The sequence below is a fragment of the Tamandua tetradactyla genome, chromosome 15 (assembly GCF_023851605.1).
Source record: "Tamandua tetradactyla isolate mTamTet1 chromosome 15, mTamTet1.pri, whole genome shotgun sequence".
Lineage (NCBI taxonomy): Eukaryota > Metazoa > Chordata > Mammalia > Pilosa > Myrmecophagidae > Tamandua > Tamandua tetradactyla.
In genome coordinates this window covers 37,356,298-37,374,568 of record NC_135341.1, presented here as the reverse complement: position 1 = coordinate 37,374,568, position 18,271 = coordinate 37,356,298, and the positions used below count along the sequence as shown (strand labels likewise).

Genomic DNA, 18,271 nt, shown 5'->3' with positions numbered 1-18,271 from the left:
ACTCACAAATCATTAGATAGAGACACTTCCTCTGATTTCTTGATCTACATACTTTCATTATTTATTTCTATCCCAAAAGTCCAACAATGGCCCAGAGGCAAGATATTCCCAGCTCACAGACGAGGAGACTGGGCTTAGTGAGTTTACTTGATGTTCCAAGTAACTTGAGAAGCTGGGTGAGACCAGATATGGCTGATGACAAAGCTCCAGCTCTCAGTCACTACCTACTGCCATTTACAGTGACATGTAGGTGTTAGCTAAGTACCCAATAAAAGCATGGAATTAAGGTGGATTTAATCAAATTATACAAGCTTTTTCTTGGTCCTTCTCCTTCTCAAACATTTGGTGTATCTAAATGCTTCAAATTGTCTTTCTCTTCAAACCTCCCTTCTTAATGCTTGTACCCTCCTTTGTATTCTTTTCTACCCCAGACCTTCTCCAAGATTTAGCACCCTACTCCTCTCGTCCACTCTCCCCTTACAGAAACTCAGATTCCAGGGCTTCTGCTTAGTAATGACTCTCAGTTGTCTCAAGACCTCTTGCTCCCAACTTTCGGCCTACATTTCCAACTGCCTGGAGATTTCCCTACTCAAGAGTTTTCCATTCACCTCAAATCATCTCCAGATTTTCATCCTTCACATGAATGCCCCACATGTGTCAGAGTCACCTCCCTACTCTCTCTTTTCTGGGATTTGAAATCTTTGCTTAGTCTCAGTTTTCTTTCTGTTTTTATGACTTAGGCACCAGGTCACTTGGAGTGGTCCTTCAGGTACTTCTAGAATCATAATTTTTTCCCTGTCTGGATCATCAAATCTTCACCTATCCTTACCACTGTGCCAGTTTTCAATTACGTCTACTAATTCTTTGATACTCTCCCCCTTCAAAAGGCAGATCCTAATTCTGCTCCCCTCAAATGTAGGCCAGATTCAGTGACTCACTCCTAGTAAGAAGAATGTGGTAGAATTGATGCTATACAACTTTCAGGACTGGGTGATAAAAAGTCAGCTTCTGCCTAGCTCTACCTTGTTCTCTTAATTTTTATTTGCTCTGGGGGAAATTAGCCATGAGGACATTCAAGCAGCATAGAGAAGCCCATGTGGAGAGGAAATGAGGTCTGACAAGTGCCAGCAGGACCAACTTGTCATATGTGAATGAGCCACCTTGGAAGTAAATATTTCAGATGAATACTGAACAACTTAAAAAATTTTTTTCACTTTCTTGGTCCATTTTTTTAAAAACAACTTTCTTGAGGTTTAATTCAAATAACATATAATTCACCCATTTAAAGCTTTTTTAAAAATATAATCACAGAATTATGCAACTATTAATTACTACAATCAACTTTAGAAGATTTTCATCATCCCATCAAAAAAAAAAAAAAAAAAAAACCCCTAATCATTAGTCACTCCCTATTTCCCATGCCTTTCAGTGCCTGGCAACTAATCTACTTTCTGTCTTTATGGATTTACCTATTCTGGACATTTCATATAAGCTGAATCTTGCAGTATGTGGTATTTTGTGACTGACTTCTTTCATGTAGCATAATGTTTTCCAGTATTATCTATGATGTGGTACGTATCAGTATTTCATTTCTTTTTATGGGAAAATAATACTCCAATGTATGGATACATCTCATTTTGTTTATCCATTCATCAATTGTTTACACTTTTTTGGCTACTATGAATAATGTTGCTGTAAACATTATATAAAAGTTTTTATATGAACATATTTTCAATTCTTTCCAGTCTATACCTAGAAGTGAAATTGCTGGATCATATATTACACTATGTTTAACCTTATGAGGAACTGCCAAACAGTTTTCCATAGTAGCTGTACATTTTACATCCTACCAGCAATGAATGAGGGTTCCATTTTCTCCACATCCTTGCCAACATTCGTTATTATCTTTTTTATTATAGCCATTCTAGTGGGTAAAAAGTGATATTATGTGGATTTTTTTTAACTTTTTATTGTGGAAACATACATATAACTCAAAATTTCCCTTAAAATGATTCTATTTTAAGGTATCATGAAACTTTGATTTGCATTTCTCGGATACCTAATGATGCTGAACAACTTCCCATGTGTTTATTGGCCATTTGTACATCTTCTTTACAGAAATGTCTATTACAATCCTTTGCACAATTGTTACTTGGATTCTTTGTCTTTTTATTACTGAGTTGTAAGAATTCCTTGTATCTTCTGGATCCCAGTGAACATTTTGACTGCAACCTCATTGAGACCCTGAGCTAGACTACTACTAAGTTGTTTCCAAAATTCTGACTCACAAGGACTGTGAGCGTCAATTATGTTTATTATTTTAAGCCACTAAGTTTTGGGGCTAGCTGTTACACTGTAATAAATAACTGATAGCTCTGGTCTACTTCTGCAGTCTTCTTCCTGTCCATTTTTCCAACTTATTGTACTTCTGCTTCCAAATATTTTCCAGGCAGCCATCACACTAACCTTTCTAACACCCCATTACACAATGTCTATTTCTTTAGAATCTCTTTCCTGTATTTGTTAAGACCTTGAATACCACACTAAATAAGTCACTCTCTAGGCAACAGAGGTGACATGCAAGTCTGAGGAATTTATGAGAACAACAATGGAAATGTCCAGAAAACTGCCACTACTTTATAGCCAAAATCCTTTATGTTGGCCTTCATATCCTCCAATATCAAGCATGATTTTTAGGAGGGTGTTAGTAGGGAAAGATAAATAGATCAAAACTTCTGGTAGATACCTTTATGTAACTTTATATACCCATCTCATCATGACATCAACTGCCCAAACCAGCAAGAACATTAAAGATCGCCACAGTTATTTTATAGCCTGAACCTGCTCTTTCAAGCCCATGCCTACCTTCACTCTTGCCCTCCCTCTTACTTAGAGCGTCTGAGTCTCCCTAACAATCCAGAGCTCAGCCAGCCCTTCAAAGCCTGCCCTAACACCACCTGCCGCAGAATCTTTCTGAGCCCCAAGACTGAAGTGCTGCAGCTCTTGGCTTGTCAGAACACAGAGGCCACAGCACATTTATCCTGGACCTCTGAAAGTGTCTCAGGCTAAGACTGGAGGCCAGCTAACTCTCTAAGGCCAAAACAGCCATAGTCAGCAATTCTTGCTTTAGCTTTTGATTTAAGCTAAAAAGAGGCTTTCTGGATGTTGAAATGCTAGTGAACAATGTCAGCCATTTACACTTCAGTACAAAGAAGGTCGATAGGGCCTTCCCGGAAGGGACGTCTGATGGGAGGAAGGGCAAGAGGACATAGAGGCAGGAGTACCATTTGTATAAAGCAGCAAATATGAGTTTTTAGACAACTTTCCCTCCCTCCCCCATGCTGGAACTAACAAGATCTCTGCCTACATGTATCTAAAATAGGAAGAGGCCAGACAATCCTCCTTCCTCACTGGATAGTGCTGCTTGGAACAATTCTCTTTGGAAAGCATTAATACATACAGCATTTACCATAAACTGAATAAATATCTGATTTCATGTTGCACGGTGTCCTAACTAGTCCAGCTGCTTTAATCCTCGTCTTGCTATAGAATCACCCTAGGGCAAACTCTACCTCAGGGCAGTTTCACTCCTGGTGAAAGGCAAACAGCCTGCTGCCCAAGCCTGCCAAGAGAAAGTGCCCCAATGTTGCCTCCCTATGGAGGAAACCTGATCCAACAACCTAACAAGCCCCCTATACCCACCTCCTCCATCCCTAAAGACAAGTCTACTTCCCACTAGCCCACCTGGCTATCACCTGTCAATTTCCTCCAATTCTGTGCCCAGAAATAAAGATAGAAAACTAGGATGAAGCCTTGAAGACTAGGCCACAGATTCTGGACTTTGGACTTCAGCACAGTGAAGAGTTGACAAGTGGATGTGAGAAAGACCCAGGAACAAGCCCTGATGAGTTTCCTCCCTCCCAGAGCCTCAGTTTCACCATGGCTTCCTCAGCTGGGAGTTGTGAGGGTCTTGGCTCAGGAGAAAGTCCTGCACCTGCTTTCCTTGAAAGGGGCTTAGTCACTGTGAACATCATCTCTGTTCACAGGGAAGTGTTTGCCCAGAAGTCCACTACGGTGGACAGGCCTCTCCTGGTATTGGAAAAGTGTAAAGGAGATGGTGATGGGGCACTCTTGCCCCAAGGAGTATGTCAAAAGACACCTCCAGAATAATCGTGCCTTTCTCTTTAGCTCTCTTCCTGGGGCAGGCTTGCAGGGGACTTGTCAACTTTGATGACCCTGCTAGCTAAAACCAGAACTTTGGGGAGATGCTTTTTTCTTCCTAATACCCAAGGTTGTGCCGCAGAGTCAGGAGAGGAGACCAGACAGGGAAATTTTTAATTGGAGCTCTTTCATAGGCGATTAAAGGCTGCTCATTTTATGCAGACGGTCTCTTTGGAACACGAGGTACTGCTTCGCCCCCCATCCCGAAAGAGGCTAAAGAGAAGCTCCCTTCACGTCTCATCGAAACTCCCGCGGAACCCCTTCAGTACGCGGACTGCGCCTCTTTCCGTAAGAACCCTGCTTTCCACACTCGCCGCCACGCCGCCGGCCAGGGCTTCCTCCCCGGTGCCCGCGCCCTCACCGCCCGCGCCCCCACCGCCCGGGCGGCACCTTGACCGTGTCCAGCGGGTGCCCCACGAACACCAGGCACATGCCGCCAAAGCCCCCGGCCAGCAGGTTCTTGAGTGGGTTGATGGGCTTCGCCTTGTCCGCCATTGTCCGACAGACTGTCTGCTACCTGCCAGCCTAGCTCCGATGTGCCGCACCAGCCGAGAGCTGACGCCGCCGACCTTTCACCCACATTTTGGTAGGCGGGGCCCGGGCCCGGGGCACGTCGGGAGGAGGTCCCAGGGACCCAGCCACGCTTCCGCCTGGGGGCTGCTTCCGGCCGCGGCCCGCCGCGTTGGGCGGGTTCTGAGAGGACGGGGTTGGACCTTACGCCCTCTGGGCGGGGCTTGGGCGCCGCGCCTGTGGACTTTCTCCTCCAGGAAGGCTTCCCAGATTTAATGCTTCCTCCTCTGTCCTCTCATTCCTCCACTCATTCAGCAGAGGTCGACCGTGCCCTGCGTTCCAGACGTACTTCCAGGTCCTGAAGGCGCAGCCAGGAACACAGCACTCGGATCCCTGCCCTCATGGAGCTTTCAGGCTGTAACAGAGATAAATATGTAAAAATGAGTGGTGTGGGGAGGGGAGAAAGACTATGGAACTACTAAAACTTATCATCAGGGAATCCCTTTATACTGTGTCAAACTATAGGGATACCCAAATCAATAGGTCATGCCTTCGATCATGAGGCTTACTCTTGTGAAGCTTACATAGATAGCGGAGAAGCTTAGACTACCTATAGGCATGCCGAAGAGTTACTTCTGGAGGACCTCTGTTGTTGCTCAGATGTGTCCTCAGGCTCTCTAAGCCCAACTCTGCAAGTGAAATCATTGCCATTGCCTTCCCCCCTATGTGGGACATGACATCCAGGGGTGAAAGTCTCCCTGGCGACGTGGGCGATGACTCCCAGAAATGAATCCAGACCTCACACCGTGGGATCAACAATTCCATCCTGACAAAAAGGGGGGAAAGAAGTGTAATTAATAAAGTATCAGTGGCACAGAGAGTTCAAATTAGTTGAGAGGCTACTCTGTAGGTTGCTCTTATGCAAGCTTCAGGTAGACCTTGCTACCTATCATAACCTGACAACCCCCAACCAGGACCATTCCAGTTGATCCTAAAGAACACCTAGGGCAATATATAAGATTTCACAAGGGTTCCAGGCACTAGAATAACTTTCCAGAAACATACAACCTCCAGATTGGTCCCTGGTCCAGATAAGTCCTGAAAACTAGAGGGCCCAGCCTCTCCAGAACATCAGATAGTTCCATCTCCCTACCCCATATCAGTGACAAACCCTTCCAAAATAAAAAATTCAGAATTGCCCTAGCCCAAACAACCCCAAAGAGAGGTATGGAAAGATCAAAGGTGATGGTGAAATTATACATAGAAGATAGGACTTAACAAATGAATATGAATGCTGAATCATTAAATTGATATTTCTTTTAGTCTCCAGTATTCTAGAGCTGCTAGAAGTAAAAACCTAAAACTGTGAAATTGTAACCCATGTCACAGTATGAAATATGTTCTACAACTAATTGTGGTGCTGTGCTTTGAAATTTATAGCTTTTTGTGTATATGTTATTGTTCACAAAAAAAAAGGAAAAAAAAGTCGATTGTGATAAAGTATTTAAGCCCTCTAGCTTCCTATATTATGGAGCAGCTAAAAGGAAAAATATGAGAGGATCATATGATGGCCTGTGACAAACTCTGGGATCTATCCTGTAACCACTTTTGAAGAGTGCTTTGAAAACTATTGCTTTTTTATTTCTTTGCTTGGTATATATGTTATACTATACAATAAAAAAAGTTAAAAAAAAAAAAAAAGAGTAGTGTGTCAGCTGGTGATAATTGCTAAGGAGAAAAATAAAGCCGGGAAGAGGGTTGGGGGAGAGGCAAGTAATCAGTTATTTTAATTAGGTGAGTAAATGAACATCTCATTGAAAAGGTGAGTCTGGATTCAAGACCTGAGAAGGTGAGGAACTCAGTCCTAACCATAGATACAGGATGGGGTGGAGAGGCTTCAGGTGGAAGAAAAAATGCAAAACCCCGAGATAGGCTAAGTCTGATATGTTTGAGGAGGCACAAGGAGGGCTGTGTGACTGAAGCAGAGTGAAATGATGAGAACAGAGAGTTGATAGGGGCATCTTAAGTGGGGCTTTGTGCATCACTGTGAGGACTTCAGCCTCTCCTCTAAAGGAAATGGGAGTCATTGGGAAATTTTGAGCTGGAGAGTGACAGAATTCCTCTGACCACAAGGTGGGCATACACTATAAGGAGTAAAGAGGAAGCTAGGAGCCTTGAGGAAGATAAAGGTCACTGCTGGAGATGATTACTTGGACCAGGGCATAGCAGAGGAGGTGGGAGAAATGGTCTGATTCTGGATGTATTCTGAAGGAAGAGCCCAAAGGGCTTGCCAATGAATAGGATATAAAGTAGGCAGGAATAGGTTGGGCAATTGTGGCTTAGTGGCAGAGGTCTTGCCTTCCATGCCAGAGACCCGGGTTCAATTCCCGGTGCCTGCCTATGTAAAAAAAAAGTAAAATAAAGTATGTGAGAGACGAGTGAAAGATAATGCAAATGTTTTTGGTCTTCACAACTGGAGAGGTGGAGTCACATTTAACTGAAGTGAGGGAAGACTGAGGAGGAGCAGCCTGGGGCAGTAGCTCAGTTATGGTCATGTTAAATTTGAGATGCCCATTAAACAGCTAAATGTTTGAGTCTGACATTCAGAGAAGAGGCCAGGCTAGAGATAAAATTTGATAGGCAATAACTAAATGAGATCACCAAGGGAGTGAATGGCAAATAAAAAAAGAGAGGCTGAGAAAACACTCAGGGAGCAGAGGGAATATCCAAAGAGTGTGTGTCCTGGCACTGCTGAGGAAAGAACATCAAGTGTGGCTGATAGGTTGAGATGATAACTGAAACATGGCCATCATCGGATATAACAGCAAGGGATTCATTGGAGACCTTGATAAGAACATTCCTGTGGAATGATGGCAGTGAAAGACTAGAACAGGTATAAGAGTGAATGGGAAAAGGAAAACTGCAAAGAGTATAGGCAACTCTTTTGAGGAGTTAGGATGTAAAGGAAAGAAGAGAAATTGTGTTATAGCTGATAACTATTCTACAACAGAGCTCATTGTTCATTATGTATTTAAACCTTTACTTTGAGGAGAGTGATAAAGCACATATGAAAAACAGTTAAAAATTGTTGACTCTAAGTAGATTGTATCTGAGTAATCACTGCATTGCTCTTTCGTCTCTGTATGTTTAAAATTTTTCAAATTAAAATCTTGTGGAAAATAAACACACCCCTATTCTGTACCAGTTTCCTCCCTGCCACGCCAACCTGATAGCAGTCCTTTTTTAGTACTCCCAAGTTAGGGGGAAACAGAGAGGGGGAACGCTGGACCGTGCTGAGGGCAGAAAAAAATGAGTGACAAAGATCAGGATAGGGATCAGGAAGTTAGTGGGCCTGGCTATTCCAGAAGGCCTGTAGTGGAGTGGAGTGTGAGGTGGCTGGGGCCAGGCAAAACCTGTCTACTCTGTGCTATAGGCTTCTCCTAGGATGTAATGGGGAACTATGGAAGAATTTTAATTATGTTGGTGGAATAATCAGATTTTAGAAAACTTATTCTGGATGGATGAATTTGTGTGGGGAAAGACTGGCAGCAGGGAGACCAGTTGAGAAAGTATTTCAGCAATCCAGGCAGGAGACAATGATATACTGCTTTTGCAATGCCCCCGATCCTCCTGGGAAGTGCCAGTTCTTGTCAGGTGTACAGCCTGGTAATCAGGACACCAGGATAAAGGTGAAGATTAGTCAGAGGCCAGAAAGTCTTCAGCATAAAGATGTATATATGATCCCTGGAAGACTATAGCATGGGAAGAGAGGCCAGCAGGGAAGGAGGAACCCCTGAAGGAGCTATTACAGTTTGGGAGGACAACAGAGAGAAAAAGAGAGAATGTTGCCTCCAAGTTCAAGGGAGGAAAAGTTCAAATCTGCAGAGGTCAAGCTAAGGAATGTTAAATGTTCATTAGGTTTAACTATTAGTTATTGGTGACATCTAGAGGAAGCTTGCCAGGAGGATTTGTTACTGAACAAAGGCCATGGATTCTTTTGTCCGACACCTTCAATAACCAATTCCTGAGATACTAGGGTTTCAAAGAAAGAGTTTATTACAAGGCACTTAGTAGGAGAGCAGATGGCCTAACGGCCCAAAATCTGTTTCGTGGAACTACCATAATTCTGATAATTTTATTAGAGAAAAGATGGGCAGGGTTTAGGAAAATGAGCAATGGCCCCAGGAGATGTAATTAGAGGTGATCTAATTACTGAGCATGCACATGTAATTGGCATGCTTAGTCACAGATTGTATGTAAGAAAATGGCAGATGTATAGATGACTTGTAGTTAAAGTCTAAGCTACTATGCGTGTCATGTGGGCCCATTTTGGTTTGCTCCCATCTTGGTTATCATGATTACTTTGGACTTGGGGTGGGTTAGTTCTGGGCCTACTCAAGACCCTTCATTAATAAACATTAGGGGCTATTTTTAGTGATTACAAGACTCTAAAATTGAAAAACTGGACAACTGGGAACAAAGGTTTTTATAATCACAGGGGCAGAAGATAAGCGCTATACAATCATTATCAGAGATCAGGGTAGCTGGATTACAATTTAGAGATTTCAGGAATTTCCCTTTTCTACTAATATACTGGAACACTAAAAGGAATATCTATATAATGATTTGGTAATCAAAATCATCCCTTAAATCCTGATTTCTCAGTTACAGTTTGACAGTGGTAGGTTGAAAATAGAATAGCCCAGTACTCAAATACCTACAAGGAAGAAGCAGTTTCTGTTTCAAGGAGTGTGGGAGGGAAGTGAGAGAAAGGACTATAAGATTTAGATTTCATTATTGTTTAAAATGAGACTGAGGCTGAGGGAAAGTGAAAGATTGCAGAGATGAAGAGGAGAGAAGGCACAGCTGATAGGATAATAGGATGTGGTCCCTGAGGTGATGGGGATGGTGTCTGGTATGTCAGACATCACCTGGAAAGCTTCTTCTAAGTGTTGATTCCAGGGCTTCTGATTCTGAATCTCTGGAGTTAGTCCTGACAAAAGCATCTTTAAAACTCCATCAGTGAATTCTGATAAACACCCATTGTTAAGAACCCTCAAGATAGAATGAAAAATGTACAGTCTGGGTGACTAGAAGTGCCTGGCACATGGGAGGTGCTTAAAAAGGAGTTTGTTATTGAGTGAGTTATAAAATGGGTTCCTGCCCTCAAAGGGCTTCCATCCTGCTGGAAGAAGAATTTCAAACATCGGCACAAGAAAGGACTGTCAGAAGAGAGCTCAGATGAAAAGGAGGTTATCAGCTCTGGAGAGGGTCTGAAGTTATCCTGACATTCTACCCCAATGAACGTTGTCATCCTTGTTTCCCACCGATCACGGGGGAAGAACCATCATGAGAGATCATGAGAGGATGAAACTATGTTCAGGCCATATGTGTAAAATGAGCACCACTGGTTTGCCAAAATGTGCTTGTCCCTGTGTGCAGAGGAGAGTGCCCTCAGGAGTTTCATTGGATAGAAAGGCTGCGATTCAGGATTTGGCAATAGGGTCCTGCTTCTCATTTATGGTTTGAAAGGCTCTGGCAGCAGCAGAAGAGGTAGCTTAGAGGCAAACCATATCCAGAGCAGTTTCAGGAGAAGGTGGTTATTAATATAGAATAACCCTCCATCACAAGCCACATTGTGTGCTAATCAGATAACCCTCATAGGGTAACTGATAATCCACTAAAAAATGATCTTGCTGCCTCTGATCTGATCAACCTTACAAACAGCTATGAAATTTATCTGAAATGTAATCTATGTCATTCCTTTGCTGAAAAATCTCCTGGGATTTTTTGCCTTCAGAATAAAATACAAGTGGTTCTAGCTTGCTTCTTCAACTTTGTTTCACCGCCTCCCCTCTTTCCCCAATACATCTTCAATTCTGACCAAATTGAACTTCTCCAGGTTTCCCACATGGACTGACTACTTAACCCCTCTCCCCAGGATTTACACACACTTTCTCCTTCAGCACAGAGAGTCCTTCCTCTCCCTATTTCATAATATATTGACATAGGAGATGTGTACCAAGTGCCTAGCCATTATCCAACCAAAATGGTTCTTACCATTTTTGAGGTGAAGAATTCTGTAGCACTCTTTCTTCAGAAAAATATACACATGCATATGCACCTCCAAATTTGCTTTCAATTTCACGAGCCCCAAGACTTCTGGAAGCCACTCTTGGACCCCAGATTAGGAGCCCTATTCCTAAACACTGAGAATCAAACATGAATGCGAGGGGCAATTTTCCCAATGTTCCTATTTTGGCCCTTTCCTCTCTTTCTTCCTGGCCTCAAATTCCAAGACTAGGCTGAAATCTCCTTTCTCATGGCTCCTATACTGCCTCTCCAGTGGCCCAAAGGCATTGCAGACTCAATACACCTAAAGGCAAATGGCAGCCAGGAAAAAGAACCTACCAGAAATCTAAAAATACTTCACAGGCGAGATGAATTACACAATGGACGTTCTCAGAAAGCAAATTACAAAGCCAAAAAGCTAACCTGATAGTCTCTTTAAAAACTAATGTGAAAATAAGAAAACTGGGGTCTAGATCGTAAACTCTTTTAACAGTCATATTCATTCCTAACCTTTAAGTGTTACTTCTGGATTCTGAGATGCTATGCTATGTCTATAAGATGGTATTTCCCTGGAATTTTGGGTACCTGTGTGACACCTGGGACTCAGAGTTGGAGTTTTGCAGTTCTGAAAGTCGGTGTTGCAACATACAACAACTGTTAAAGAAACTGAAAAAGAGATTAGGCTTCAATTAGAGATAAGAATGAAGCCAATCTGGTTGGGACTAAAGTAAATCAGAATACAGGTGTTCTAGTTTGCTAGCTGCTGGAATGCAATATACCAGAAATGGAATGGCTTTTAACAAGGGGAATTGAATGAGTTGCAAGTTTACAGTTCTAAGGCTGAGAAAATGTCCCAATTACGAGTCTATAGAAATGTCCAGTCACAGGCATCCAGGGAAAGATACCTTGATTCAAGAAGGCCGATGAAGTTCAGGGTCTCTCTCTCAAGTGAGAAGGCATGTGGCGAACACAGTCAGGGCTTCTCAGCTGGAAGGGCACATGGCGAACATGGCATCGTCATCTGCTAGTTTTCTCTCCTGGCTTCTGATTTTATGAAGCTCCCCGGCAGGCGTTTTCCTTCTTCATCTCCAAAGGTTGCTGGCTGGTGGAATCGCTGCTTCGTAGTGTTGCTCTCTCTGAATCTCTCATTCTCCAAAATATTTCCTCTTTTATAGGACTCCAATAAACCAATCAAGACCCACCCAAATGGGTGGAGATATGTCATCCCCTAATCCAGTTTAACAACCATTCTTGACTAAATCACATCATCCAGGGAGATGATCTCATTACAGTTTCAAACATACGGTATTGAATAGAGATTATTCTACCTTTATGAAATGGGATTTATATTAAAACATGGCTTTTCTTCGGGGGCATATTTCCTTTCAAACCAGCGCACAGGGTAAAGGATGACGTTGTCTGTACCTTAGAACTTTACTTATTGTATGAGACCAAAGGAAGAGAGACTTATTTTGTTCAAAATCTAAATTTTCCATAGCACACAAGCTAACTCAACCTCCAGACAGTTTGTTTAAACAACCCAAACACATTGAGGCTTCTAATTCAGTATAGCTTAATGTAATACCCAGATACACCCCAGAATATGTTGGGAAGGTAATTAAAAAGTATTGGCAATGTGCTCAACGTAGAGGCATGAACCAAGTGGCATGGATTTAGCTTGTTTATGGGAGGTTTTGTTAGCAGTGATTTTCCATTTTGACCTTTGAATGCCTGGTGTCTTCTTTGTTTCAGGAGGAGGTAACTATCAGTGCTTGTGGCCTCATGTCTTGTACTAAGACAAAAAAAAGTTTGTTTTGGGTACATAGATTAACAATCTTTATGACTCTCTGTTTTCTGTTATTAACTAAGAGTCTTTTTTCAGCCAATGGTTTTACATGTTTTATGGTTTTGGGGGGTTTGGGGACTTTAGGGGAAATTCTTGTTCTAGGAAGTTCTCAGTTGTACATTAACACCTTCAGTGCCAGGTAGGAAACCAGGAACCACAGCCTCAATGCTCTATTCTATCCTGCCTCAGATGGTCTTTCTCCCTCAAACCCCTAACATCAGACTAATCATGAGAAAAACATGAAACAAATCCCAAGTGATGGAGATTCTACCAAATACCTATACTTCTCAAAACTGTCAAAGTGGTCAAAAATGAAGAAGGTCTGAAAACTGTCACAGCCAAAAGGAGCCTGAAACATAATGGTCAAACATAATGTGGTATCCTGGAAGAGAAAAAGGGACATTAGATAAAAAATAAAATTATGGAAATAAAAAAAAAAAAGTATTGGCAAATTCCCTTGAGGGACTGGGAAAAATATATGGAACTATTAAACTTTCCCTCCTGGGAACCCCCTGATACTCTCTCAAACACTAGGGACTTCCAAGTTAACAGGTCAAGCCCTAGATCTTGAGGATTGCTCTTATGAATCTTATTTCTGAAGAGGAGAAGCTAATCCTACCTAAAATTATGCCTAAGAGCTACATCCAGAGGACCTCCTTTGTTGCTCAGATGTGGCCTCACTCTCTCTCTAAGCCCAACTCTGCTAGGAAAATCATTACCCTACTACCTATGTGGGAATTGAGATTCAGGGGTGAGAGTCTTAGTGATAACATGGGACATGACTCCCAGAGATGAGCCTGGCCCTGGTACATGGGATCAATAATGCCATCCTGACTGAAAGAGGGAAAAGAAATGGAACAAAATATTGTATCAGTGGCAACAAGAGTGCAAATAGAGTTGAGAGGATATTCTGGACGCAAGTTTCAGCTAGATATTGCTAATTGCCATAGTTTGCAAAATCCAACCAACATCATTCCTGTTAATCCTAAAGAATTCCAAGGGCTCTATATGAGATGCTACAAAAATTGCACACACTAAATTTGCTTTTTAGAAACCTAAAACATTCAGAGGCCTCCTAGGCCAGATAAGTTCTGAAACCCAGAGGTTTCAGTTCAATAGCCCCTATCCCATATTGTCAATACCCCTTTTCAACAGGAAAAAGTTAGAATGGGTGTAACCCAAATATCCCTAAATATAGGGAGAAAGATCAAAGGAGAAGGAGTTATAATAGAGAAGTATGAATAATGAATTGTTATATTGATTTTTTTTTTTAGTTTCCAGTGTCTTGGAGCCATTGGAAGTAAAAACCTAAAATTGTGAAATTGTAAACCATACTGAACTTTGAAATCTGTTATAACTACTTGTTAAAATGTATTTTTAAATTTATTGCTTTCTTGTATATATGTTATATTTCACAATAAAAATGTAAAAAAAAAAAAGCAATGTGAAAACATGCTGAAAAATAAGAGAAATTGAGGTACGGAAGAAAGATTCAGAAGTTTCAACACCGAGGGTGAGGACAAGATGGCAGGTTAATGAGGTGTGGGATTTAATCCATCCTGCAGAGCAGAGGGTAAATAACCAGGAACAGAACAGAACAACTGCTGGGGCCACTTCAGTGACAGGGCACACAGCGTACCCCAGTCTGGACAAGCTGGACCAGTTGTGAGCCCACCCAGAACCGTGAGATCCCCAAGCCGCAGAGGCTGGTGCCCCTCCCCTACAGGCTGCTTCCCAGAGGGAAAAGGAAAGAGACTTGACTAATAGCTAGGGGCTGAGCTCTACCAAGCTCCAATTGTGGAATTAATAAACAAATTCTAACCACTAAAAATAGGCCCAAAGCTGAGCTAATCCTCAAATAAAAGCTAAAGTTACTAGTTTTTGCCCCGGCACAGAGGGTGCAGGGCTGGTGGGGAAAAAAAACCCACAGAGGGTTTTTTGAATCAGGCAGCAGAAAATATTTGAAAAGGTCTGGATCCTAAAGAAAAAAAGGAGGGCACACAGGACCTGGAGATACACTGAGCAAAGTACCAACTTAAGCTCTTGATTAACAAACCGAGAAATGCAGTCCTGCTCTGAAAAGGATTTTTTCTTTCTTTCTTTCTATGGTTTAACTGCTCTCAGGCTTCCACTTCCCTAGGCAAGGGCGGAATTAAGCTTGTCTGAGAGACAAGGAGCCTGCTCAGGTGAAAGCAGGTAATTCCCTGGAGGCTGTGCCTTCCCCAGGAGAAGGGTGGAGCCCAGCTCAGGTGGATTCCCTCCCTCAAGGAATTCAGACCTCAGGGACTGGGAAATTGAAATGATTAAAGCCAGCCTAAAACCTCTCCTCTGTCTCCACCACACCCCCAGCAGGGAGAGTCAGCTGAAGTTAAAGGTGCCACATCACTTTATGCTGGTGGGACCCGCAGGCAGACAAGCACCACATACTGGGCAGGATAGGAAAAGCACAGAGTTTAGAAGCTTCATAGGAAAGTCTTTAAACCTGCTGGGTCTCACCCTCAGAGAAAACTGATGAAGGCGACTCTTTCCTCCTGAGAGGAGGCCAGTCTGGTCTGGGAAAATCTGACTGGGGTCTGTAATACCGCAGTAGACCCTCTTATGGAGGGGGAAAAAAAAAAAGGCAGGGCAAGAAACAAGAAAACAAGAACTGAAACATTCTGATTTGTTAAACAAAACCTGTGCTTGAAGTCTAGAAAAAGCTGAACTGAATGTCAGAGAAGAGATAGACAACAAAGTCTTCCAGCAAGAAAATACTAGGTAAAAAAAGTGAAAACAATCTCCAGAATAAACTAATTAAGGATATTAAATGCCTAGACATCAGCAAAAAATAACAAATCATACTAGGAAAATTGAAGATATGGCCCAGTAAAAAGAACAAATCAACAATTCAAGTGAGATACAGGAGTTGAAACAATTAATTCAGGATGTTCAAACAGACATGTAAAATCTCATCAAAAATCAAAACAACGAATTGAGAGACGATATAAAGAAGGCAAGGGATGAACACAAAGAGGAAATTGAAAATCAGGAAAAAAAATCACAGATCTTATGGGAATAAAAGGCACAGTAGAAGAGATGAAAAAAATGGAAACCTCTGATGTTAGATTTCAAGAGGCAGAAGATAGGATTAGTGAACTGGAGGATGGGACATCTGAAATCCAACAAGCAAAAGAAAATATAGGGAAAAGAATGGAAAAATATGAGCAGGGACTTGGGGAATTGAATGACAACATGAAGCTCACGACTATATGCATTGTGGGTATCCCAGGAGGAGGAATAGGGAAAAGAAGGAGAAAGACTAATGGAGAAATTTCCCAACTCTTATGAAAGACGTAAAATCATAGATCCAAGAAGTGCAGTGTACCCCAAACAGATCAGATTCAAATAGACATAGTCCAAGACTCTTACTAATCAGAATGTCAGAGGTCAAAGAGAAAGAGAGAATCTTGAAAGCAGCAAGAGAAAAGCAATCCATCACATACAAGGGAAGCCCAATAAAACGATGTGTAGATTTCTCAGCAGAAACATGGAGGCAAGAAGACAGCATATGATATATTTAAGATTCTAAAACAGAAAAACTGCCAACCAAGAATTCCAAGAATTGTCCTTCAAAAATAAGGAGGAAATTAAAACATTTCCAGATGAAAAATTAGAGAGAATTTGTGACCAAGAGACCAGCTTGCAAGAAATACTAAAGAGAGCACTAGAGGCAGGTATGAAAAGACAGGAGACAGAGGTATGGAGAAAAGTGTAGAAATGAAGACTAATAGTAAAGGTAAAAAGAGGAAAAATTAGATATGACATATAAAATCCAAAAGGCAAAAATGGTAGAAAAGAGTGCTGCCCTTACAGTAATAACACTAAATGTTAATGGATTAAACTCCCCAATTAAAAGACATAGACTGACAGACTAAAAACCAGGACCCATCTATATGCTGTCTGCAGGAGATGGATTCTAGAACCAAGGATAAACATATGTTGAAAATGAAAGATTGGGAAAAGATATTTCATACAAACAACAATCAGAAAAGAGCAGGAGTAGTAAAACAATTAAAAGAGACAAAGAAGGACATTATATATTAATAAAAGGAACAATTCAACAAGAAGGCATAACAATCATAAATATTTATACACTAAGTCAAATGCTCCAAAATACATGAGGCAAACACTGAAAAGAGAAATAGACACATCTACCATAATATTTGGAGACTTCAATTCCCCACTCTCATCAATGGGTAGAATGTCTAGACAAAGGATCAATAAAGAAACAAAGAATACAATAAATGAACTAGACTTAACAGACATTTATAGAACATTACACCCCACAACAGCAGGATACCCTTTTTCTCAAGTACTCATGGCTCAACCATATGCTGGGTCACACAGTAAAGCTCAATAAATTTGAAAAGATCAAAATCACACGAAACACTTTCTTAGATCATAAAGGAATGAAGTTGGAAATCAATAATAGGCAGAGTGCCAGAAAATTCACAAATATATGGAGGCTCAACAATACACTCTTAAACAACCAAAGGGTCAAGGAAGAAATACAAGAGAAATAAGTAAGCGTCCCAACAACCAGTGGGTCAAGGAAGAAATTACAAGAGAAATCAGTAAGTATCTCAATGCAAATGCAAAAAAAGAAAACACAACATATCAAAATTTATGAGATGTAGCAAAAGCAGTGCTAAGAGGGAAATTTATTGCCCTGAATGCCTATATCAAAAAAGAAGAAAGAGCAAAAATCAAGGAATTAATTGTCCACTTGGAAGAATTAGAGAAAGAACAGCAAACTAACCCCTAAGCAAGCAAAAGGAAAGAAATAATGAAGATTAGAGCGGAAATAAATAAAATTGAGAACATGAACACAATTGAGAAAATCAACAAAACCAGAAGTTGGTTCTATGAGAAAATCAATAAAATTGATGAACCCTTAGCAAGGTTGACAAATAAAAGGAGAGGTTGCAAGTAAATAAAATCACATATGGAAGATCTCCTCTTATAACAATCGACCCCACAGAAATAAGGAGGTAATGAGCAGATACTATGAACAACTTTATGCTAAAAAAGATAAATGGACAAGTTCATAGAAAGGTATGAACAACCAACATTGACTCAAGAAGAAATACATGACCTCGACAAACCAATAACAAGTAAAGAAATTGAATCAGTCATGAAGAAGCTCCCCCAAAAGAAAAACCCAGGACTATATGGCTTCACATGTGAATTCTACCAAACATTCAAGAAAGAATTAGTACAAATACTGCTATAACTCTTCAAAAAAGTTGAAGAAGAGGGAGGGCAATCTAACTCATTCTATGAAGGCAACATCACCCTCATACCAAAGCCAGACAAAAATATTACAAGAAAAGAAAATTACACACCAATCTCTCTAATGAATATAGATACAAAAATTCTCAACAAAGTTCTTATAAATTGAATTCAGCAGGACATTAAAAGAATTGTACTTCATGACCAAGTAGGATTCATTCCAGGTATGCAAGGATGGTTCAACACAAGAAAATCAATTAATGTATGTTTTAGTTTGCTAGCTGCCAGAATGTAACACACCAGAGACAGTTTGGCCTTCAGTAAAGGGGGATTTATTAATTAATATATAGT

At 41.1% G+C, this 18,271-nt stretch overlaps 1 protein-coding gene across 1 annotated transcript in view; it reads right to left on the bottom strand.

The window, feature by feature from the left end:
- Positions 1-18,271, bottom strand: part of SLC25A20 (solute carrier family 25 member 20) — a 95,966-nt gene that overhangs the window by 34,343 nt on the left and 43,352 nt on the right. Inside the window, exon 2 of the mRNA XM_077129396.1 lies at positions 4,612-5,146. Within this exon, the coding sequence (XP_076985511.1) occupies positions 4,612-4,716 (105 nt within the window). The 5' untranslated portion in view covers positions 4,717-5,146. The remainder of the gene's footprint in view (positions 1-4,611; positions 5,147-18,271) is intronic.